Source organism: Accipiter gentilis, chromosome 27 (assembly GCF_929443795.1).
Source record: "Accipiter gentilis chromosome 27, bAccGen1.1, whole genome shotgun sequence".
Classification (NCBI taxonomy): domain Eukaryota; kingdom Metazoa; phylum Chordata; class Aves; order Accipitriformes; family Accipitridae; genus Astur; species Astur gentilis.
The window spans coordinates 13,063,770-13,086,494 of record NC_064906.1 but is presented as its reverse complement, the minus strand read 5'-3'; the positions used below and the strand labels follow the sequence as shown (position 1 = coordinate 13,086,494).

The window sequence follows — 22,725 nt, the reverse complement described above, 5'->3', positions numbered from 1 at the left end:
CCGTTTATACTTCAGCCATCGCCTTCTGTACCACAGGGGCTTTATCCTCTTGGCTTGCTTAATTGCAGCACATTTCACATTCATGTATAACCTGCGCAATAGTGTCCATGGTTAAGTCCACCTCTCTATCACAAGCACATCTATATGTTGCATTTCTTCCCTGATGACCTGTTATGGGCCCACCGAGCTATAAATAGCTCACCGTTATGTTGCCAGTCCAGGTTCACCTGATCCACCTGCAGGTTGTTTTGATGTTCTTCCTTGATGGGGTCTCTTTCCTTCACACCTGACGGAAGTCGCCTCCAGAGGCTGAGGACTTGTGTCTTTCTCCCAATTGCCTTGTCATTGTCCCCTTCCGTAGGCAGGGAACCCAGCTGCTTGGCTTCCCTACCCTCTAATTCCAAACTACTGGCCCCATTATCTCAGCATCGGAGTGGTCAGGTAACAATGTGCTCACCTGAATGGCTGCCAAAATCTTTTTGCATATCGTGCAACTCGGGGATAGAGATTGGGTGATTATTTCAGGTTCTGTCTTTTCCTCCTGTTCTCCTGATGACCGTGGTTCACCCTCATCCTCACTAAGCAAACTGATTTCTTTGTGTATTTCTTCTTCTGTATAGGGCGACTGATACTGGCACAGGTTGGTTCTCTGGTTCAGCCACAGTGCCTGTTGCTGGGGTTTGAGTAGCCACGGTGCCTGTAAGTCTGTTTTCCATCCTTTCCCCTTTGAGGGTGCTGCATCATATTGAGCAGTGTTTGGTAGATACTGGCCAGTGCCCAGCACAGCGTGGTAAGTTGTGTCTCCCTGGAATAGCCACAGCATTTTTCTTTCAAATATTCTACCACTTTATCAGGGTCCTGTAGTTGTTTGGGAGTGAAGTTCCAAGCTACTGGAGATGAGAAGTTCTCTAGATACCTGCCCATATTCTCCCACATGCTGTGCCACCCATGAATAGCCAGCCTTGGGGCAGATCTCTGGGTTGTATTCTTAAAAAAACTTTTTGTAGTCCTAAACAAGACCTGAAACACATTCAGGAGACATAGTGGTAACAGCATGCTGGCTTGCACATCCCAAGGATAATCAGAATTCTCGAAAGCTGTTGTAATTACCCCGGAGCAGGAAGGGGAGGTGAGCGAACTGGAGGAAGTATCCCCCCTGACTTCCCCATAGAATGGGTGCCATTACCAATAAATTCAGATAGAAGGCGCCCAAGGTATAGGAATGATATCAGCGTTGCATACAATACCAGCTCATGACCAGTGATGTAATCATTTCAAAAATCGACATTACCCAGTATAGCAAAATGATAATCCAGATCCCTCTCCCAGAGGTGATAAACATCACCACAGGGAATACATAGAGCATGTAAGAACTTACGCAACGCAACCATGTGAACAAGTGAGCCAACGTGACCAGCAACTATTTAACTAATATAAGAAATGCGTATAACAAGTCTGTTTTAACACACTCTGGCCAAATCTGTCGTTATTTCAACCCTTCGTGCCCCATGTTGTGTGCCCAGAAGGACTGTCTTGGTTTCAGCCCAGCCAGTAACAAAGCACCAGGCGGCCCTTCTGGCGGGATGGGGAAGGGAATCAGAAAAGAGAAAGAAAGAGGCGGGGGGGAATGGAACCTCGTGGGTTGAGATAAGGACAGGTTGCTGGCACAACACGAGGAGAGAAGTTACAACAACAATAGTACTAATAAAAGAATGTACAAAAAGGAGTGATGCACAGTGCAACTGCTCACCACCCCATCTCTCGCTCCTTGGCTAGTTGAAGTCAGTTGTCCCGGCTCCCAGCTCCCTGGCCAAATTAACTCCATCCCAGCTGAGCCCAGGACACAGGTTTTAGGGTGATGGGGCGGGGGGCTGTTCTGCACAGGGTTGGTACTGGAAGGGGTGGGGGCCCCGGGGGGGGGGAGCTGGTTCAGCTGCCGAGGGATCAGTTTGTTCTCAGAACTGCTAGTTTAGGTTAGAGATTTAACTGGGAAGCTCTTGCACTTTGAGATGGATCACCTAACGAAAGTGCCTCTCATTGATCCGATCTGCTGGATGTCAGCCAATCTCTCTCTTCCCCCCCCCCCCCCCCCCAACTTTTTGGTTTCACCATGCTGGAGAAGAATGTGAATAATCCCCAGATTGCTCCCTTGTAACTTGGTCAGAAGTGAGAGAGTGATTTATGAAGAGAACTTCCTTTTTGGCCCTCCCCTTTTGTTTTGCCTACTTAATTTGAGGGGAGTTAAATGATCACAAGGATTGGGGGGGGGGGTGTAGTTGATGAATAGGGGATACAGATGAGAACTTCAGAATTTAGAAATTAGAGTTCTAGAAAGAAGGGTGAAGCAGGGATGCAGCCATCCTACTCTCAGATAAGAAGTGAGATCAAAAGCAGAATTTAGAAGTTGAAATAGAGACATTTTGGAGGGAAAAACATGACTGGAACTACTAGAAAGCAGAAAATTGGAAGACAAAGAAGATTAAATAATAAAAATTAATTCTAGATTTAAAAAAAAAGGAAAAACAGAGAAAAACAGTAGGAAAAACAAAGGCAGACTTGAATAAATGAAAGGAAGTTCACAATATGGTGAAAAGCCTTTTGCTAGTAAGCAAAGATCTGACTTACAAAGTAAGGAAATGAAATACCTGAAGAAGTACATATGTGTGTTCTGTTACTGAAGTCATATATAAGTTCTGTGATTATACTGATGTAATTAAGTATTTTCTGATGAAGTAGGATTATCTCTGGCCTGAGTTGATCTGCTCCTTTGAAAGGTCTGGTATCTGTGGGTGCAGTGAGGTGTTTTTTTTTCTTAGTGCGTTTTTTGGGGTTGGGGTTTTTTTTTTAAAATGTTCCAAGAAATAAATAGTGAGATCCTCTTTCTGAATATGGTGAGCAACTGAACCTTGCAAAGCCAAATAATGGGAATTGCTTGAAGAGCAAAAACTTTTTTTTTCTTATTTCTGTTCACCACCTCTTTCCATTTGTTTTCCATAATTCTGAATGCCCAGCTGGTGTGTGCGAGTAGTAGGTCCTCTCATTACGCATCTGTATTCTATTTGTTATGTCAAAGCTTTCTGTGTTTGAACTTTTTTTTTTTTTTTAACATAGCACAACAGGTTTTTACGTAGCACCAAGGAGATCTTTTATACTACAGGATTTTTAAACTTACAAGTTAGCTTTTGTTCTTGGTACATCTTACGTGATTTCTTACATGCCCTTTAGCTGATGTTTTGATACATAGGATGTAGTAAATCACTTCTCATCATTTGTATCAGTCTTTAGTGAGAAATCTTGCTTGGATGCATGTTTGGGTAATTAATGTCTGAATAACTTTGCCTTCTGAAAAAAACCAGTTAGGCAGCTTGTGCCCTGATAGCTCATTTCATCTTTTGCAAAACTGGGTAGAGGAAGGAAGAGGTGATCTTGAAAAGGAAGAATTACATTTTTCATACTTACCAAGAGGGTTGAGGGACTCTTGTCAACTTACTGAAATCCATTTTTTAGGAGTCAGTTGCCTAAACATGGATCTTTCTGTGGTCAGGAGATAAAGAGCATACTTTCAAAAAATGATGAATGCACAAGAGAACTGCCTTCTGAGAAGTCAGAATGGAATTTCTCTAGGAGCTGATACAAGAGGAGGAAATAGCAGTTGTAGGGGGGTTTGTTGCTTGTCCTTTGTCGAGATGCACCATCTGTATGCAAACCTGGTACCGATATCCATTATAGTAAGCCCTTAGTTTCTTCATATAAAATCTATTTTTTACTAGGTCTTAAGTTTTTTATTTATTTTGTTTTAATTTTATTTCTTCTCCTGAATCTGTTGTAATAAATGTAAGTCTTCATAGATAATTAAGTCTTCCGGTAACTGGAGCTCTAATCCTAGGCTCTTAACCCAGGCACTGTTTCCTCTTGCCAATAAACTCTTCTTACCCACTTTTAGGTAAGACCTAAAAGGATACTTTTTTTTTTTTTTCCATTTGTTTTGCTTAGACTTGGCATATCTGAGCCTCCTGGGATTATACGAAATAATTCAATAAGTGTGTAAAATGCTATAGAACCTTTTTCTTCATAAAATACTGAGCATGTGGGACACATACAGTACGGTACAGCATGAGGGTTTTATTGGCATTACTTAGAAAAACCTGCCTAGGTGTTTCTCACTAGCGGCATTGCCTACTCCAAATTTTAGACCATCCAACCCATGCCAAGAAAAGCCTTACATGGAACTACCATTGTATGTGCTGTACTTTGCAACAAAATGAGTGCATGTAGCGATGGCTACACAGTCATTGGAGAGAGTTTCTTTACTTGCTTGTGTATTGCATGCAGGGGACTAGAAATTCTATTGAGAGAAACTGTTCAGAGGAGCTTTCTTAACTGCCAGTTGCTGAGAGCTAAAATCCAAACAGTATAGAGTTCTTGGCTTGTCTCTCTCTGGAAGTATGAGACAGAGAGGGAGTCCTGCAATATTCAAAGAGGAGGAATTACAGGTAAGTAATTTGCTTTTAAGAGTACTGCAACTTAAGGATGGATGAAGTAAGGCATGTGATTCCATTGCTTAAAATCTGCATACAAATTTTGGTGTAAATATGTGTGTTCTTCGTAGGAGAGAAGCGTGTCTACTTATCACTGCCCAGACCAGGGGTAAGTTCTTTTGGGATTGTTGTATTTACTTTATATTGGCTATTAACTAATTGACTTCTTCCCTTTTCACACCTTGATGAGGACATAGCAATATCTTGGTAACATGCATCCTGACTGGATGGCTGACAGTAAAATACCAAACTTTGTCAATTTCTTAAATGAATAACAAACTGAAAACTAGGGTAACTAGTTACTTAATACACTTTAATCACTTTGATTGTACATGAGCTGTAATTCCTGTTCATTAATATGACATTTTTACCACATACTCAACTGTCATGCTATATAATAAAAAATGCATTATTACTATCAAAACAGTAAGAATATGGTGCAACATACTGAAAATAAGTCTCTGTAATCTGATTTTTTTAATGCTGTTGCCCAAGTTGACCTATTCGGAACAAATGGACATGTTCGAGCCTGTTGTAGGCTCTTCAAATAATGGGTTCTTGTTTCCTTCTTTGATCTTAGATGTTTTTAATGCAGAGAAAAAAAGCTACACTGAATGTCCAGGTTTAGTTGTGAGGTAATTAATATCCTTAGCTGATTATAATTGATACTACATTGTTTCTGAAAGCATCTGTGTATTAGGAAACCTCCTAAACCTTGTTAGTATCATGTAATCAGTTGTTTGATTCACTTGCTACATACTGAATCTTTTCATGGGTAGGAAAAAGGGGAAGAATGGTCTCAGAAGGTACAGTAAGTTCTAGCTTGTTTCCTTCTCTCCTTGCTTTCTTTCCTTAACTTGTAGTGTTCACAAATTTGGGTGTGAAATGATCCCGTCTCCATGTCTCCCATTGTGCAATTCTGTGACTTCAAACACAATGTGCTACTTCTGACCCTTAATGAAAAGAGAAAAGGTCATACATTATAAATCCAATCTACAGATTTAAATAGAATATAATGTTAGGCTGGGTGAGCATGGGTGAATTTCACAGTTATGGAACTAAATATTATTGAGGCTGGAAAATAGATTGGTTCAGTGACTCTTGATGGGGTTTTTGTCCCTCACTGGTTTGACTAAGCTACATAGCTTCTGGACATCAGCCAAAATTTAAAGAAGTCAGATTGCCACTTATTGATTCATATGCCTTTTAAAAATACTTTCAGTAAGAACTTTGTTCCCAGGATTTAAACAGTTCTGCTTTGTTGTTGTTTGAAAGGTTGCTGCCTTCTTTCGGATTTTGCTATATGCATGGTTTTGGGGAAATTATGATTAATATACAGTTTGAAAGTAGACAGGAAATATAGGTTATGTCCATAAGACAACAGAGTTTCTTCACAGAGTAATTTCTTTGCCTAACTATATGCACTAACCTTTGGAACTGCCTCTCTTCCCAGTGCTGTGACTCTCGGTACTACTGCCTCTTCTCTCCCTACTGCCATCACAGAGGTCTGCTGTGCCTGGCTAACGCCCACGCTGTCCCTGCACAAAAGCCACCCTGTTCCTGTCGATCTAATTAGATTACATATTTTGTTACGTCTGTTTAATTGTAACTGTGCTGTTTGCTGGTAATGAGTGGCATCCTAGAGTTACACCGTAGTTGAGGACAGAGCAGTAGTGATGATTCATGTGTGTGCTTAATGCACAGGTGTGTTTTTCTCTGTAGTATTAAGTGTCAAATCATGTTCTAAAAGCAAAATAACTGCTTTTCTGTTTTTTACCAATTCTCCTATTCAAACAGTGTAAGAGAACACTAGAACGGAGAAAACTACAAATCTGAAAAACGTTCTGAGTTTCTTTAGTTATTGGTGGATAGAAAAACTTACCTGTGCTAGAGTGCTGGGTTTCTTGAACACCCTTCACTCAGCAGCTTAAATATTTGCCATACCTTGTAGCCCAAAGTTTGTGTTTATGTACAAATCTAGTTTGGCTTTGTGTTCCTTTCTTCTTTTGAGACTCTGCCTTAAAACCAGCATTTCTTGAATTGCATTTCTAATACACAGTATGGTCAAACTTAAATGACAATGAGGAGTATCAGTTCTTACACCTTTTACTAAATCTTTCAATACGAGATCAGCATTTCTAAATACACAGGCAGAATTATGGTTTCTAATCTGGGTAGTCATTAATAAGATTCAGAATATTTAAAAATTTTGGGATGGGAAAAGAGAAGTGGCATGAAAGCTAAACCGAGCAGAAAATTGCAGTAGGAACTTCAATAGTAGTATTTTATTTTTGCTCAAACTCTTGAAGTGAGACGGAGACTGCACCTGGACCTTATTTCTGATGCTGCTCACAATGAATAGTGCCTCCCCACCCCCCACCCCCACCCCCCCCCCCGCAGGCATTACTGAGCTTAATTTGCCCAAGTACTCCCACTAATGAATAGCAGCTCTTTTCAGATTCTCAGACAAGGATCTCAGTCCTGCACTCTTATCATCCAGCCTCCTCCAGTGGCTCACACCTCTCCAAGTTGTGACACCAGCTTTGTACTTTCCATTTCTCTGTGCTCCTGTGCAGTTTCTGAATGTGGACTGTGGCTGCCATGTTTGTTAGTTTTTGCTGTCTTTGCACAGTGACAGCACCAGCACGTGAAGTTAAAGCCAGGAACTGCTACTCTCTACATGCAGATTGATTTGAAACAGATCACGTATTACTCTGTATGTGTTACACAGTTGGCAATCTCTGCCTTAACCAGATAGTCCACTCACATCAGTACCACTAATTATTAGTTAATCTGAGCCAATATATGGCTTGTAGCCAGACTGGTATTTCAGATAGCTCATGACTTAAGTAAAAGAAGGAAACCCATAAAAAGATCAAAGTGTCAGTATTTGTTTCCAGCTACTTCAACAAAGTGACACAGAATAATGAGCTATGTCATCACAGTAGCATTTACATGGGTTGTACCCTAGATCGGCTTGCTACTAGCTAAAATCAACTTCCAAGTCCCTGTTGTATCAGTATCATCTTTGATGGAAAAATCAGCGCAACAGTACTTGATTAAGACTGTTTATTTAGTCCTAATACTGAGGATTTAGAGGGTAAGGGGAAGAGATGGTACTGCATGCAGAAGTGGAGTCTGTGAACTGTGGAAGAGGTCTTTCCCTTGAAACTTTAGGGTGTCTGTAGGCATAGACCCTGTTTGCACATGTCATTTTGGGAGGACAGCCAGATGAGAACAGGTTCTCAGCTTCTACTGAAAAGTTTGTCTGAACCACTGGAACTCTCCTGCAAAGCCTGCCTCTGAGTTTAGAGCCACCTCTTATGATTTGTTAGTAAAATGATTTCTATTTCCTTTTATTTAAAAATATTATTTTTTGTTTGAAACAGAAGCATAATGCAAATCTGAAAGCATTAAAGCCAGTCAAACTAGATACTGAGGTAAGATGCCATCATTTTAGTAAAAAAACTTTTAATTTTTTTTTTTTATCTTGTCTGAAGAATGTATTTTCAGGTGCCATAACTATGGTTACCATTTACAGGAACAGGCAAAAATTGCAAAACTTGGATTAGAATTGCATCTCCTCACATCTGATGTGGATTCTGAAACGGAGAAATGGGAGGATCAGGAGAATGAGATCGTGCAGCATGGACAAGGCATGTCAAGTATGGCCTACTCCATGTATCTATTTACCAGGTAATTACACTGTATGCAGCATGTTTTGGTGGGAAGAAGAGCATTAACAGTGTTTATAAGAAATAAGACAATTTCATTTTCAGAGTATAATAACTGAGACACATTCAAAAAGGAGCTTTAATGTCTATCCTTACGCTTTATAAATTCTTGTAAATTTCTAATCTGTTTAATAATAAAATTAGGGTGATTTTTTAAGTGCTAAACATCTGTTTTGTTGCAGAACAGCTATTTAAATATCTCTTGGCTATGGAAAATATTTTAAGAAGCATGTTCATAAATACTTTTAAAATTAAGAGAATTAAAGCACAGGTATATAGCTAGATTAGAATTACTGATCTTTGCTGTACTAAAAGGTGTTCTGAAACTTGCCCATGCAATGTCAGCTTTCTTATTTGAAGAATTCAGGGGTTTTTTTCATAAGAGTTGGGATTTTTTCTTACCTGCTAGTCCAATAATACTCAGTATACCAGAGACATGGATGATGAGAGCTGAACCACTGATAATTTCCCAATAGTGCTCTAGCCACCGAGGTGTTTATATAATATTTTGAAATGCAGTTCCTGTACTAAGGTATTGTTGTGCATAGTATCTTCTAAAAGAGTGATATTTTACAGTTCAGTGGTGTGAATGAGCAAGAGAGAGAGAGAAATACTATAAATTGTGTAAGTAGCAGGCAAAATAATCTGCAGTCTATACATGGCATATATTCTGCTTTCATTATTTCCCACAGAGGAGAAGGACTTCTGAAAACTACTCAAGATTTATTTCATCAAGCAGAGGTAATACATTTTTAACAACACAGGAGTTAGGCACTCTGAGTGAAGAACAAATTGGAACTTAACTCTCTGATTCCTTACACATAAGTACAGTGTACCATGAATTGACTGGCAACTGTAGATTTTAAGCAGCCTAACTGTGGTATGTAACTTCCCGAAAGCTAACTTTTCAGTGTTCCAGTAGTAGATTAAGACAGCGTTCATTAAACTGACAGATTCCAGCTAGGGGTAGGAATAGCAAACTGGCATTATGGCAAATATAGTGGACTTCAGTGCATTAGTAGTATTTATTGTGTCAGTTAGCTCAGTCCCTGGTAGTGTTAACGGATGCTCCATCCTAGTCTGAGCAGCAGTATTTTCATGGGAAAGAAAGAAGGTGTAAATGTTTGAATAATGCAAACACAAGACAAGGAGCCAAATGAAGGAATGCGGCATGGTATTTCTAAGATATGTGCCTGTGTTTAACAGGAGACTGGTTATCTTTGTCAGGACAATAAAAAAACATGGCAGGTGTCATCTACCCACAAAACCCTTGTGAGCTGCTACAGTGCAAAAAATAATTGGAGGTCGGGTTTTTTTATATGTAAAGGTAAAGCCTTTAAACTTTGCTTATCTGGGAGAATGGCAGTTTGTACTGTAGCTTGTTATTTCAGAAGTCGCTGCAAATGGCTGACTTGTTAATTACAAATGTAAACAACTATCACAAATATTTCCTGCTTTTTACTTTATAGCACACAATTTACTAAAACAACAAGGAAAAAGATCCTCATCTTTCATTGTGGTTCATTTTGTTACATGCTTTCTCCCCCTTTCAGATTTTTGCTACAGAGGGCACAAAGCTTGCTTCAGCTCTTCATGCCTTTTCTGATCAGGTGATGTATGACCTCTCAAACAGCCATTCAGCTTATGACACTAGTCATACTGCTTAAAAGCTGGTTGTGCTGTCTTCTCCATTAACTTAATATTGGAGTTTTTAACACAGAGTGGTTTTGTCTACCTGAAACACATTCCAGGTACATGATGATGACAAACCTTCGCTTCTGTTGGAGGCTGAAAAACTGATCTCTATGTGCAAGCAGCTCCAGATAACAGCTAAAGCTTCTGTTCAGGGTAAAAGTGCTACATTTACAAAGGTAAGGCAAAAATTATATATATTCCTGAAAGTAAAACCTAACTTGTTTTGAAATATAGTAACTTATGAATTTATGCTCCTGTTAAAATATGAAACAGTTCATGACAGCTGAACATCTTGGATTGAGAGAGGACCATAAAAATTAATAAGTACAAAATTTTATGCTGTTGTGCAACCATTTTTCTGCTGTGCAATATGTCATCATTGGTGTTCCTTATGTAGAAGAGTAATTTACTTCAAGTTGAAGTGCTGTTTTGCACTTAACACGTTTTGAGAAGCTGATGTGTGAAGTATAGAGGAAGAACAGCAAGAACTGTTCCCTTTGCTGAAAATGTTTTATCTATTGGGACATCCATTGCCGATGACTCTAATCCAAGCCATTTACTGCACTGTCTTGTCTCAGGAAGGGATTTTTCTTAGTGTGGGTGCTACTGTTTTCTAGCTTTTTTTTTTCTCTTTTTCTTGTTTTTTCCCCACTACCGGAGAAGGGGCTTCAGTGAAGTTTATCCAGACCTGACCCCCTCATTCATGCTGAGAATTTGATAGGAGGCAAAATGTGGTACACTGGCACCCAGCATACATGGAAGCCTGCCAGTGGATAGCTTGGATAGTATTACTCTACAGGCTTATATGAATGTTTTCTTTAGGGAGCATGGCTATCTGTTACGTATAACTGGCCCAGTGGCCACGGACAGATCATTGATATTAATGTTTTAAGGAGCAGTTTCCCTACCCTTAGCTTATCAATTTTAGAGTCTTAAGAATCAGTGAAGTAAGTAATAGGATTTTTTCTTTCCTGCTACTAAAAGTACTGAAATTATTATTTGGGTTTTGGATTTCAGTGTTAGTGAAAGAGTTTACAGAAATGTTTCCCAAGACAATGATGTTCCTGGACTGCTCTTAAAAAAACCCACAAATGTGGACAGGTGTCCATAGGCTTCCACTACTTTAATTTGCTTATTGCTGCTGAGAACTCTTTTCAAAGAACTTCTGTCAACATCTCCCTCAACTTACTCACTAGATAGAGAGGTACAGGAATCTTATCATGCTGCAACTGAGAATTTTCAGCTGAATAATACGAGATGGAGTAATGCTGTATATAATAATACTGTAATCCACTAGAACTTCATTCAGAAAGATATGCACTGTAATTAAGTGTACCTCACCAAGAAAAGACTTCAGTGATCGAAGTATTAATAAGGGTAATTTCTATTTCCACCACTGTAATAATTTTTGTTATTCTGTTGTTATTGATGCTTAATGTAACAAATTCCAAACCCCAAAGACTCTATTATTGAAATACATGCTTGCTTCTCAGTAGGTAGAGTTTATTCTGATTATTATTCATATTTGTTACAAGTAAATGTGTATACAGCTACCATAAAAGCTTTGGCATTGTTACCATGAGAAGTAGATCTGCAAACCTTAGCAGGGAATAGAGGTCAGGCTTTTTGAAGAACTTTTTAAGTATCCCTGAGCAGCAGTATGATTGATGTGAGCAAGACCGTTTCTGTGCACCTGGATGTTTGCTTCCAATGAGCTATGGAAAAGATGTTTTCAGTATTACAGCAGGGACTGAAACTGGCTAGAGCATCCAAGCCACTCAAAACCAAACTGAGCACCTCAAGGCTACTGCTTGCTTTGGTTTACACTATCTAGCTAAAGTAAATGGGAACTCCAGTCTGTGTATACAGAGTGATGTATCACTACATAGTGATAGCAGGCTATCAAACTAATGTTTGTTGAGGACCCAGACTTGTGACCTGTGCTGGGTTAGACTTGAGGTGTAACTCAAGTGCTTTAAGATTTAGCTAACTTTTAGTGTAACTCGTACCAGGGTAAGCCTTACATGATGCATGGCTTTCTAAATCATGCTGACAGGACATAAAACAAAAGGAAAAACATGAAGAATTGTGATGAATCATACTTAGATGGCAAGAGCTCCTTTCCAAGACACTTCTGTTTAATATTATATTATTATTAGTTCCTTCTCCTGGGATGTGTGTCATTCCCTTCTGCTTCCTAGCTCAAGTCTTTGGCTAACAGAAAGGATGCTGTTGCTTTATGTGTACTATATAGAGAAATTCAAAAAAGGTAGGCAAACCCTTTTGATTAGAAGGGATTTATGAAGGACAAACATTACCTATTCAAGTTTGAAATAGATTATCGTCTCATGCATTGAACAATTGACTAATAAAAGTAATGAGTGGTCTTATGCTACTCTTAATTGTCTTGTTTAGGTTGATGCATGCATTCTGAAAACAAGGAACGTGATGACACTGTTGTGCCAACTTCTTCCACTTTGCTGCAAATTACTGAGAAAGGTACTTGGTTCATCTGCAGTATTTTAAAGTTTTTTTGGTTGGTTTTTTGTTGTTACTGGTTGGGAGGTTTTTTTCTTTTCTTTGTTTTTAAGAAGTGTTGTTTTTTTGTTGTTTTTTTTTGAAATACACAGAATAAAGCAGGAAATGACTGTCTTAAACCTGCTCCACCATGGAGAGAAGACAGAATGCGAACTGGTACAAATGCACATACTCCAGAAAGGAGAGCTGAGACATTTGGCATCAAGTCTTTAGAAAATCACGTAACAAACATGACGTTTTTAGAGAGCAAGTAATTATAGCACTTAGAAATGCAGGAACTCCCATTTGGAAATAACACTTGCTGGATTTTCAGTATTGCTTTCATTTGTGGAAAGTCAAACCAGGTTAATTTGAATTAAAACTGTTGACCTTTGTCACATCTAATAGATGTCCCATTACTTAGCAATTACACCACCAACTAGCCTAATTGTTACGTATTTTTATAATGTGAATGCCTTTCCTATGCTCACTATTGATACTGGTTTTGTAATTAATGCTTATGAATGTCTTAATGGATGTTTCAACCCAAAGATGCTGCTAATAGACATTTTATATAAAGAACCTTGTGCTGCATATGCTATATGTAACACTACTGTTGAAGTCTGTAAACTCATCTCTGGCCTATTTCAGTCTATGTATTTGATAAAGCAGAATCAGGAATATAGTCTGAAAGGCTAAAGCACTGAAATGTGATCTTAGTTACAAGTTATACCTGCAGTGAAGTAGTTCTAGGAAAAAAACCCCTCTTTCAATAGCTGCACCGCTGAATTTTAATCTTGTTGATATGATTCATAGTTCCAAAAGTGTATTTCTAAGTGATTAGTATTCTTGACTCAACCCCTTTTCCTTTTACCATCTTTATTTGTAGATGGCAGTTGTTGCTTCCTTTTTTATTAAAACTTACTGAGCAGAATTTGAATGGCATGTAGAAGCACTGAACTGTTATGTAGACTTTTCATTATACCATTTAAAATTTAAGAAAATAGATGACAAACTTGTGTACAAAGGGCATTATTTGACTTCAGGATGCCATGAAAATACAACCTGGTGTGAAATACGTATTTTCAATTTTATCTGCTCTTTGTATGTAGGCTTCTGTTGCATTTTTATTTTCAATTCACCTTTGTAAAACTTCATACTGTATTAGTTTAGCTAAATTAAGTGATGGCTAGGTCATACGATTTTTCTGTACGTATTATGCTTGCACTGAGCAGAAGCAAAGCTGCCTGTGGAACATAAATACTCTCCAACATATCGTTCTGTGCTTATTTAAAAAATTGTAGTGCTAGAATTCAGAGAAAAAGAGAAAGCAAATTTAATATACAAACTATTTGAACTGGTTTATTCTTGTATGAATCAAGTGTTTAAGTTCCTCTTTTAAAAACAGGCTCTAGGCCTTTCAATACCATGAAAGTTACAGTGTACAATGGAAGTAGCTTATTTAGTATCAAATACAGATAACTGTATAATTAATTTCATGAAGAAGAATTAAGACGTTTCAACAAAACTTCCTCGTACTCCTTCTGCGTCAGAAGTCCTTGAGTTATACTCTTGCTTTCTTCAAATTTGGGTAGAACCACTGCAATGTATCCCTCGGTTGATGGCTAAAAAGCAAGACTGAAGTTAGCAGTGAAATAAAAGTTAGAAAATAAAAAGCAAGAAAGTGTCTTACCTTTTCTTGCAGAATAGCGGGATTGCTAAGAATGTTTTCATTCACTTCTATCAGTCGCCCTCGTATACAACTGCAAAAGTGTTTAGATTCAGTCGAAGTGCATGGTATGTCAAGGTAAGAAGAAAAAGGGAAAAACCTTGCCTATAAATGGTGTATTCCTCTCCATCTGATGAAGATATCCTACACAGAGGGGCGAGTTCTGTTAAAAACTGAGCTCCCTGCATTTGAAAAATAAAACAAACATATATACATACTTTTAATTACACAGGGCTTTTTAAGGTATTACCATCAGCAACCTAAGTTTGTAAGCTTCTCAGAACAAAGCAAGGGAGTGTGATAGGTACAGGTCGTTGCAAGTTACATAGGTGTGCTTTGCTACAGAAGGGAAGATGCCAACTTAGTTATGTGCACAAATCGAATAGCAGCTTGTTAAGAGCTTAGAAATTTAGTCACAATTAAGTTTCTTGCGGCATAATAGACTTATAGTTTGAGCAGATTAAAATCAGGGGAGAGGGGAGAAAACCAGCACTGTTGATTTCAGTATAACCAGGTTAAACTACACGTATTTGAAAACCCACCATGAAACACACTGAACTAACCCATCCGCTACCTAGGTCTGTTTTGAGAAAAACAGTAGTCTCCAACTCCACGGCATTTTGGTGGAAACAAATTTTTATCTTTTCAGGAATGTTCAAGTCCCTCTGTACACTATGAAAAAAATGATTAACAAGGGACTGTTAGCCTTAGTTTGAGCAACACCAGCAACCAGCAGTGCTGCAGGAGCTCTATGAGACCCTGGCTGGGACAGAGACAGGGACCTCCTGAGAAAGTTTAAATTTTTCAGCTGTGGAGGGGCTGTTTTAAAATAAAATGCAAAGGTTAACTTGGTAAGTTTCTATCCTAGAAAGGACAGAAAGTCTCAGGCAGCGTGAGAGATTAAAATGAGAACTAACCAAATCAAAAAGCCATACCCTTTTTGACTTCCCAGAGACCTTATTCTGGAGTCTGCTACAGTTGGCACTGATTTGGTAATTAATGCTTTTAATTGTTTTTCCACTTTGAAGAAGAGGATGGGCTTCTGCCAAGGTAATGACACAGATTCTGCAAAAAGAAACATCATTATTATGCTGTAGTTGCGAGAAGCCATGCTCTTACATGGTCTAAGCAAGCTCCACAACCTCCTCTGCCTATACTGGTAAGATTTAAAACTGATACTACTTCATTTGGGGTCCTAGTCTAAGCTGCTAGCAAGACTTCCAGTGTTGTGAAAGCTGTTGTTTATTTTCACTCTTCAAAGCAGAGATTCTTCCCTCTGTAGTTTAGCAGGAAAGTTAAGCTGATGATAGTTCAGCTTACTGCAGCGGGAGTCACAGAATGGGCACTTAGCAGGCTCGGGGAGGAAGCAAGGACAGACAGGTCTGGGTGACAGCGTGGGGGTTGAGTAGGGTAATGAGAACACAATTTACCTGAGCTAATGAAGGATAATTGTTGGCTGTAGATCAGAGACAAATTTTAGTTTCCTGCTTACTTATAAAAATGTTAGATATAGGATCAAATCGGACTCACTTTCTTCATGGCATCTTACTTGGTCTGCTGTACCAAACCAAATGAAAATTGCATTCTGACCAACAGCAACTCCCACAGAAGGTGCTTTATTTTGAGATACTAGACTGGATCATCAAAAGCAGTACACTTCGTAAACAGAACCACAGCTTTTAAATAAGCTAGAGTTGTTCTATCTGTTGTTGTACCCCATGGGAGCATACTTGGTTCGCTTGTGTGGTGGTAGCTGAAGTAGATAGATACTCACTGGCCGTTAGTGGGGAATAGTTACAGCAGCTGAATCCTGTGGTGATCTGGGCTTTAGTTAACCTGCTGCTTGCATTTTTATCTTTTTCTAAAGGAGGGTTATTTCTTGTCGTGAAACTGGAGAGTTTGCGACAAGCCCAGCAGTAGCGACTAGGCTTACCTTCATCCCTGGGCTAGAACCATGCTTAATGCACAAACATGGAGAGCCCAGAACTGCCAATAAATGAACGGAGATGACTATTCTGTTTAAAACCTAGAGCAAGGACCAGAATTAACAGAAGAGTAACTGCAGAGAAACCACAGCACAGAACCCGATCTTTCCCTGCGGGTGCTGCATCCATCTCCCCACACCGTCACATCTTTTTGGAAGCTCTTGCCGCGCAGCTCCCCGCGAGAGGGAGCGGGATCCTGGCAAACACTTTCAGCGTGCCCCAGCAGCTCAAAGGGGCCAGAAAAGCTACCTCTTCTTGACCCCCACCTCTTTCTAAGGGGAAGATGACAAATCATCTATTTGAGCTGTCGTCTATTAGAGCCGAGACCTGGCAAAACAAAAAAATCAACAGAGAATTTTACGCTGCTTAGAAATACTAAACTGACCCACGGCCCCATACATAATAATGGTAGAATACTTGACAGAGCATTTGGCCAAGCTGCTATAGCAGCCAAGGGCCCCGATATTTCAGAATTCAAAATAATCTTTACAGACATTTGACCGAGTGTTTATATTTTCATTTCCTTTCTTCCGTATTGTATTGGGTCTGGCTGAGATGGAGTTAGTACTCCCTACAGCAGCCCTCATAGCACTGTGCTCTGCAGCTCTGTAGCTAGAAAGGTGTTGATAACACACCAGTGTTTTGGCTACTGCTGAGCAGTGCTGGCACAGCATCAAGGCTGTCTCTCCAGCATTTTTGCCCTCCCCCCAATGGCAGGCTGGGGCAGGGCAAGATCTTGGGACGGGACATAACCAGGACAGCTGACCTAAACTAACCAAACAGATATTCCATACCATAGTGACGTCAGCTCAGATATAAAAGCTAAGTGAAGGGAGACGGAGGGGGGGGCATTTTTGTCTTCTGGAGCAAGCACTACGCGTACTGGAGCCCTGCTTCCCAGGAAGTGGCCAGACATCGCCTGCTGATGGGAAGTAGAGAGTAACATCATTGGTTTTTTCTTTGCTTTCGCGCGCAACCTTTGCTATCATTTTATTAAACTGCCCTTATCTTGACCCACGAGCCTTTCGTTATATTTTTCTCTCCCCCGTCCAGCTGAGGAGGGGGAGTGATAGAGCGGCTTTGGTGGGCACCTGGCATCCAGCCAGGGTCAACCCACCACACGTATCAACAGGATTTAAACTGTTGTTTATATCAGACAACTGAGACTAACAACTACGCATTGAGCACAGACGCGAGGGTGGCCTTTCTTGCTCTTGCCGTCGTACCTGCTCTTCGCAGGTACTCAGGTTTCTGTTGCCAAAGAACGAGAACACAAACCGCGTGGAACAGCCCCGGAGAAGCCCCGGTGCCGAAGGCTGCGGCGAGGCGACGGTTCTGCCCTGTGCCAAGCACGCTCTTCCCGTTACCCTGAATTTTTAACAGGAGCGGGCAACCCACTGCCAACAACAAATGCCGCCTCATCTTCCCTCAACGTGTGAGCAACTGGCACTGCCAATTTTTGTGCGGACAGTAAAGTTCAGTTCCGTTCTTCCCTCGGGGGACCGATCACCCCAGAAAGGCTCGCGATGGCATCAATGCACCGTGCAGTCAGAACAGGCTTTAGCAGGGGGGTGCAGGAGCTGGGGAAGGGAAGGCGTGTTATTAAAGTCCAAACCAGGTAACAGGGTTGATTTATTCCAAGTGACTGGCTATCCAGCTACATCAAAGTTGCATTCACTGTCTGTAGTACACAAATGTAGAATTAAAAGCAATTAAGTTGTATATAGAAAAAGCTACGTGTTTGTTCAAATCGAGCCAATTCATTTCCTAGAAACCAAGTTAAACAGATTACTTCTCAAGTGTCCTGACGGAAAAGCCTTTTGAACTGTTGCTCTTCTGCTGTTGAAGATGACGCAGCGGGCCCTTTCTGCAGGAGAGGATGCAGGGACGCCAGGGCAGCGCTACAGGCGCCGAAGGGGCCTTTGAAAAACACCTGCTGGGCGGTTTTGGGGAAGGCGGGGAAGAGTTCAAGCTCCACTGTTGTTATTGGAGTAGTAATTAAAAGAAGGCTGTAGGGAGGCTGAGATTTGCCACCTTCCTGCTATCGTGCACCCCTCCCGCTCCAGGCGTTTCAGCAGGAGTGCTGCCTGCCGCTTCCTTCTCCAAAAAAATAAACACCCCCCCCGAGGCTCCCCAGGTGTGGAGAGGAAGAAGGCGCCCCCCCCCCACCCCCCCCAAAATCCAACCCTCCCCGGCCCCCCCCGCAAGCCCCCGTCAGCACCACTCGCCTGTTGGAGTGCTGCAGCACGCAGAAGTCCTCGCACGGCCGCCCCTTCACGTCTGCAACAGGCCACAAACACCCGTCACCCACCGACCACGGCACCCCCCAAAACCGCCCCCCCCCCCCTCCCCCCCCAGGCCCGGCGGTACCTGGCTTGTACCAGCGCGTAAAGTACCGCTCGGCGCCGCCCGCCGCCATGCCGCCCGCCCCGCCCCGCCGGCGCACCGCGATGACGGACGGCAGCGAGCGGCGGAACCCGATAGGGACCGTCCCCTCCCCGGTCGTCCCCGGTCCGAGGAGGGAAGAGGGCCGCAAGGCGAGATTGTGCTTTTTTTCCTCCCGCACAAGGCCGTGGGTTTTACCAACCGTGAGGAAACTGAATTTGGAAATCAAAGAGGCAACCGACGCTAACCCACATCACTCAAAAAACAGCGTTTGGTTCAGTGTTTTATTTTCTCCAGCACGCAGCAATACAGTAATAGCTACAGTGATCCTATAGATGCACCAAAAAAAAGGTATTTTTTAAAAATAAAAGCACATTTTCCTGAAAACATCTTTCTGCTGCTTGCTTGTGGCAAAACAGAACGACCCGGTTCTTCTGCAGAAATTTTAACTGTGCTGGTCTCTCAGGCAGCAGGAGAGCCACTCTCAATTCCATTTTAGCCTTGACTGCGTTTTATATAAATGCAATTGAGCTGGGTTCCTGCGACACACCTGGCATCGCTCAGAGGGCCCTGGCCACAAAGGAGCAGAGAAACCGTACCGGCACCTCAACCCACAGGCTGGGCAGATGAGAATTTCCACACCTCTTTTTTGACTCTCGACTACACACGACACCTTTTCTGTACAAATACAGGCCAAAAACATTAGAAGAACATGTCAAAAAACCAAACAAAACCTAAAACTTTCATTGCAGCACCATTTGCCTGTTCTGTTTACCAGCATCTAGCACAGGCACTAAATAAGGCAGCCGTAACAGCAAATGAAATTAAGGTCTGTACCATAATTAACACATAGACAGATACACAAAACAGGGACACTTCCATTTATCAGCCAGAATAGCCAGGCACATTACAAACTGAGGCAGAAAAATATACGCATAAAAATAAAAGGCTGCTTAGAGGCTCTGCCCTATTGGTTTCCCAAACCGTATTTTCAGTGCAAGTACATTGCAACAGATGAAGATTCTACTTTATAAGGCTGACCAAGAAAAAAAAAAACAAACCACTTCTGTCACCTTGCTGGTACAAACCTACTGCAGACTTCAGTCTATAGTCAATTACTAGTTTGGACAGCTGTCCGTCATGGACATCTCTCCCTCAAAGATCAAAGAGCACTGAATGGGTGGGATATGCTTGTGTCTAGCTCATCAAACCATTTCTGCCCATGTGCTCTAAAGGCAATTTATTTTTTCATGTTGCTACATTAGCAATGTGTTTTGATATGCAGATATTTTAATGTCAGTCAACTACATTGGAAGCCAGCCAAGAACCCAGTGGAAACACTGACTGAAATGCGTAGGTTTATCTCCATCATTTAGACATTGGATCTTAAAATCTCTTGGGCAACACTAGGCTACATGCCCTACTTCCTATATCATACCAAGCACATGGACAAAAGAAGTCCAGCTGAACTAGCAGCTATTAAGGTTGTAGGCTCACAGGAACCACCAGTAAAAAATTCAAAGTGAACTGAGCTCACCCAAGTCTGAAATACCTCATGACCAAAGAGATGGAGCATGCCCGATTTCTGTAATGGCTGAGGGGAGGGACAGAAGGCTAAGGACTCGCAGGCACACTGAATTTACGGTGGTTTACCAGACCACTGGTAAACACAGTGCCCAAGCCCTACAAACCCCACTAGGATGCAGTGAGGTTGCATCTCGGATATTGCGTTTCAGCAGAACAGAGCCGTGATGAATGGTTTGGAGGGAAGGAGGGGAGAAATCTTACTGATTTTTTTGCCCAGGTACGCATCTTGCTCGTGAGGAGCAGTACTGAGGCACGTCAGCTCTGATGGTGATTATTATCATTACCCTAGCAAAGGCAAGACTCATTTAGACAGGTCAGGGTCCAGTCAGACCACTCCAAAGGGTAACACATTCACCTGCAATAGCGAGACATCAGGAGGAGACCTCCAGAGGAAAAGCAGCCACATTTTGAGAGATCTGGAATGAGGTGGGACTGCCAAGACAGGAGGTCAGTATAGCAAGATGCAGTAGTCAAGACATGAAAAATCCCGTTTAGTGTGTGTACGCATGTCAGCATCACGGTTGGCGTGGTTGTTTTGAACTTACTTGTTTTCTAAAGAAAGCAGCGACATGCACATGCCAGAAATGAAACAGCTTTCAACGAGCCAAAGATTATGGTATTCAAGCACCCAAGGTAGCAAAGAAAGATGATCAGCAGGGGGGTTTGAGGTAAGAGTTTAGCTACAACAAAGTCAAGAAATGAACATAGCACAGGTAAGGGCAGAAGTATCATAAGAGTTCAGACTAACTTCAATTTTTTCACTTTTTCTTCAGAGAGTTCAAATAAGCTAACTGTTTAAGAGTGTGGAAGTTACAGAAGCAATGGGTAGATCTACATCCATTTTTCATCACACTCAGATATTACTAATTCCAGCTTCGGAACACTAGAATGTTACTGCTATAAGAAAAGAGTAAAAAGAACACAGGATGGGTGATTAAGGAGATGCAGATGGCTATCATACCATGGCACGACGACTCTGTTCAGAGGTGTGCTTCTAACAAAAGTCTAGATGCTTAATCAAAATGCAACAGCATAGAATAGAAGGCACACCAAATATAAAGTGCTTGATGAAGGGAGGGAATGCACCTATGTTTTGTCAGTGTTCCTGCTAGAGATGAAAGCCCAACACCAGAGTACCTTCCAGTGATGGAAACTTAAACTGGGGAGGAGGAAAACGAGTTTTTCCAAAAGTGAAGTCCATTCTTCTCTCCAAACCACTGCTCACCAAGCAAAGAGATACAGAGGTTCATACACGTGCAGATCTGGGGGAGCTGGTAAGAGCCCACCACAGCTGAGTGCTCCCCTCAGGGTGCATTAGCAGAGCTGAAGGAAGTATTCCTTTCTCTACCCCCCGACTTCAAAGGAGGCAAGGAACAGGATTTCATCACTGTGGGCAGAAGATTAAATCTCAATCTTGTTAACCTGCAGGAAGACTGAAGGAGGAGGAAAAGCTAATATGCCACTAGCTGCAGAACCTTCCGTGATCCCTGTTTCTTAACTAGTGGAAAAATCCCTCAGAACCTCTCAATTCATTCCAAGCATGTATTTCTGAGGTGATAAGAGTAGTTTTGGTTTTCATTGTATGAAAGACCACCATAGGCCAGGCTGGTTTAACCTGTCAGACATGGTAATACGAACATTTCCTCTTTGTTCAAGCTTCTTATTCAGCTGACGATTTAAAACAGTGGTAAAGCTGGATCAGAAATGAGTTCTAATTATTCTGTTTCTAAGATTTTTAAAGCTAGCTAGTTAAGATAGCATAAATTCTGTTACTTATTCATTATATAAAAGTTGTCTAATGTTCACCTTCCCTACAAATACATAATTTATTTATTTTGCCATTGTCTTTTTCATCCTTCTCCTTCCTTCAGTTACTTCCAGGGTGGTTAAAATATTAAGACTGTAAGCTCAAACTACATACTTAGATATACACTTATAATTATCCTTAACATGCTGTTTCCCTATATATGCTGTCAAAGACATTTTGCTATTTTGGACTTCTTGACTTTAGTTGTTGCAAAGAATAAAAGTCTTTTTGATGGAATTCACATATATTAGAGCTAGAGCTATGCTTTTACAATCTAATAGCTGTACTTTGTTCCTGATGTGAGAAATCAGTGAAGCGCAACGCACATCACAGGGGATGAAGCAAGTAAAACATTTGGTGCAAACACTCAAAACGGGATTTCAAGAGAATTTGTTTGGAGTAGAAAACAACTGGGATAAGACACAAAGAATCCACAAGCTATTGAGAAAAGAACCACCGCAAAAAGGATGGAGTGGACTCATCTGCCACTCCGTGTAAACTAGGTGGATGCAGAAGAGATGAGTTTCTACCAATATAAACGCATGCTACCCATTACACATCTTTTTCTTGTTTTACGCTGCTCACTGTGCTTTGTATCCACTGATTTTGATTGTGCTAAAATAAAAACCACTGTCGTTTTATTTCTTTAAACCAACAAAACCATTGAAGTAAAAAAAAAGTTACATATAGTTACATACAGTAAACAAATTTACTGAAAAAACCCAACCCTACCCCCTACCCCCCCCCC

The 22,725-nt window shown here is 41.0% G+C and overlaps 2 protein-coding genes across 4 annotated transcripts in view; one reads left to right on the top strand and one right to left on the bottom strand.

The window, feature by feature from the left end:
* Positions 1-13,870, top strand: part of CTNNAL1 (catenin alpha like 1) — a 62,733-nt gene extending 48,863 nt beyond the window's left edge. For 2 of the 3 annotated variants that reach the window (XM_049830109.1, XM_049830112.1), the window contains exons 12-19: positions 4,610-4,647; positions 7,928-7,978; positions 8,080-8,234; positions 8,965-9,013; positions 9,826-9,882; positions 10,024-10,143; positions 12,383-12,466; positions 12,598-13,870. In XM_049830109.1, the coding sequence (XP_049686066.1) occupies positions 4,610-4,647; positions 7,928-7,978; positions 8,080-8,234; positions 8,965-9,013; positions 9,826-9,882; positions 10,024-10,143; positions 12,383-12,466; positions 12,598-12,759 (716 nt within the window). In that variant the 3' untranslated portion in view covers positions 12,760-13,870. The remainder of the gene's footprint in view (positions 1-4,609; positions 4,648-7,927; positions 7,979-8,079; positions 8,235-8,964; positions 9,014-9,825; positions 9,883-10,023; positions 10,144-12,382; positions 12,467-12,597) is intronic. The other variant, XM_049830110.1, reaches the window with a different exon arrangement.
* Positions 13,871-13,980: 110 nt separating this feature from the next.
* On the bottom strand, positions 13,981-18,642 carry ABITRAM (actin binding transcription modulator). The gene is made up of 6 exons (XM_049830117.1): positions 18,569-18,642; positions 18,427-18,478; positions 15,149-15,278; positions 14,319-14,395; positions 14,178-14,247; positions 13,981-14,109 (listed from the first exon to the last, which is right to left on the bottom strand). The coding sequence occupies exons 1-6, from the start codon at positions 18,615-18,617 to the stop codon at positions 13,981-13,983; spliced, it is 507 nt and encodes a 168-aa protein (XP_049686074.1). The 5' UTR covers positions 18,618-18,642.
* Between the last annotated feature and the right edge of the window lie 4,083 nt (positions 18,643-22,725).

Excerpts from the sequence above, each read along its gene's own strand:
- ABITRAM (XM_049830117.1), bottom strand. The coding sequence starts at position 18,617 with ATGGCGGCGGGCGGCGCCGAGCGGTACTTTACGCGCTGGTACAAGCCA. Across the intron at positions 18,479-18,568 it reads TACGCGCTGGTACAAGCCAG|ACGTGAAGGGGCGGCCGTGC; the intron begins GTACCGCCGGGC and ends GGCCTGTTGCAG. Across the intron at positions 14,110-14,177 it reads CCGCTATTCTGCAAGAAAAG|CCATCAACCGAGGGATACAT; the intron begins GTAAGACACTTT and ends CTTGCTTTTTAG.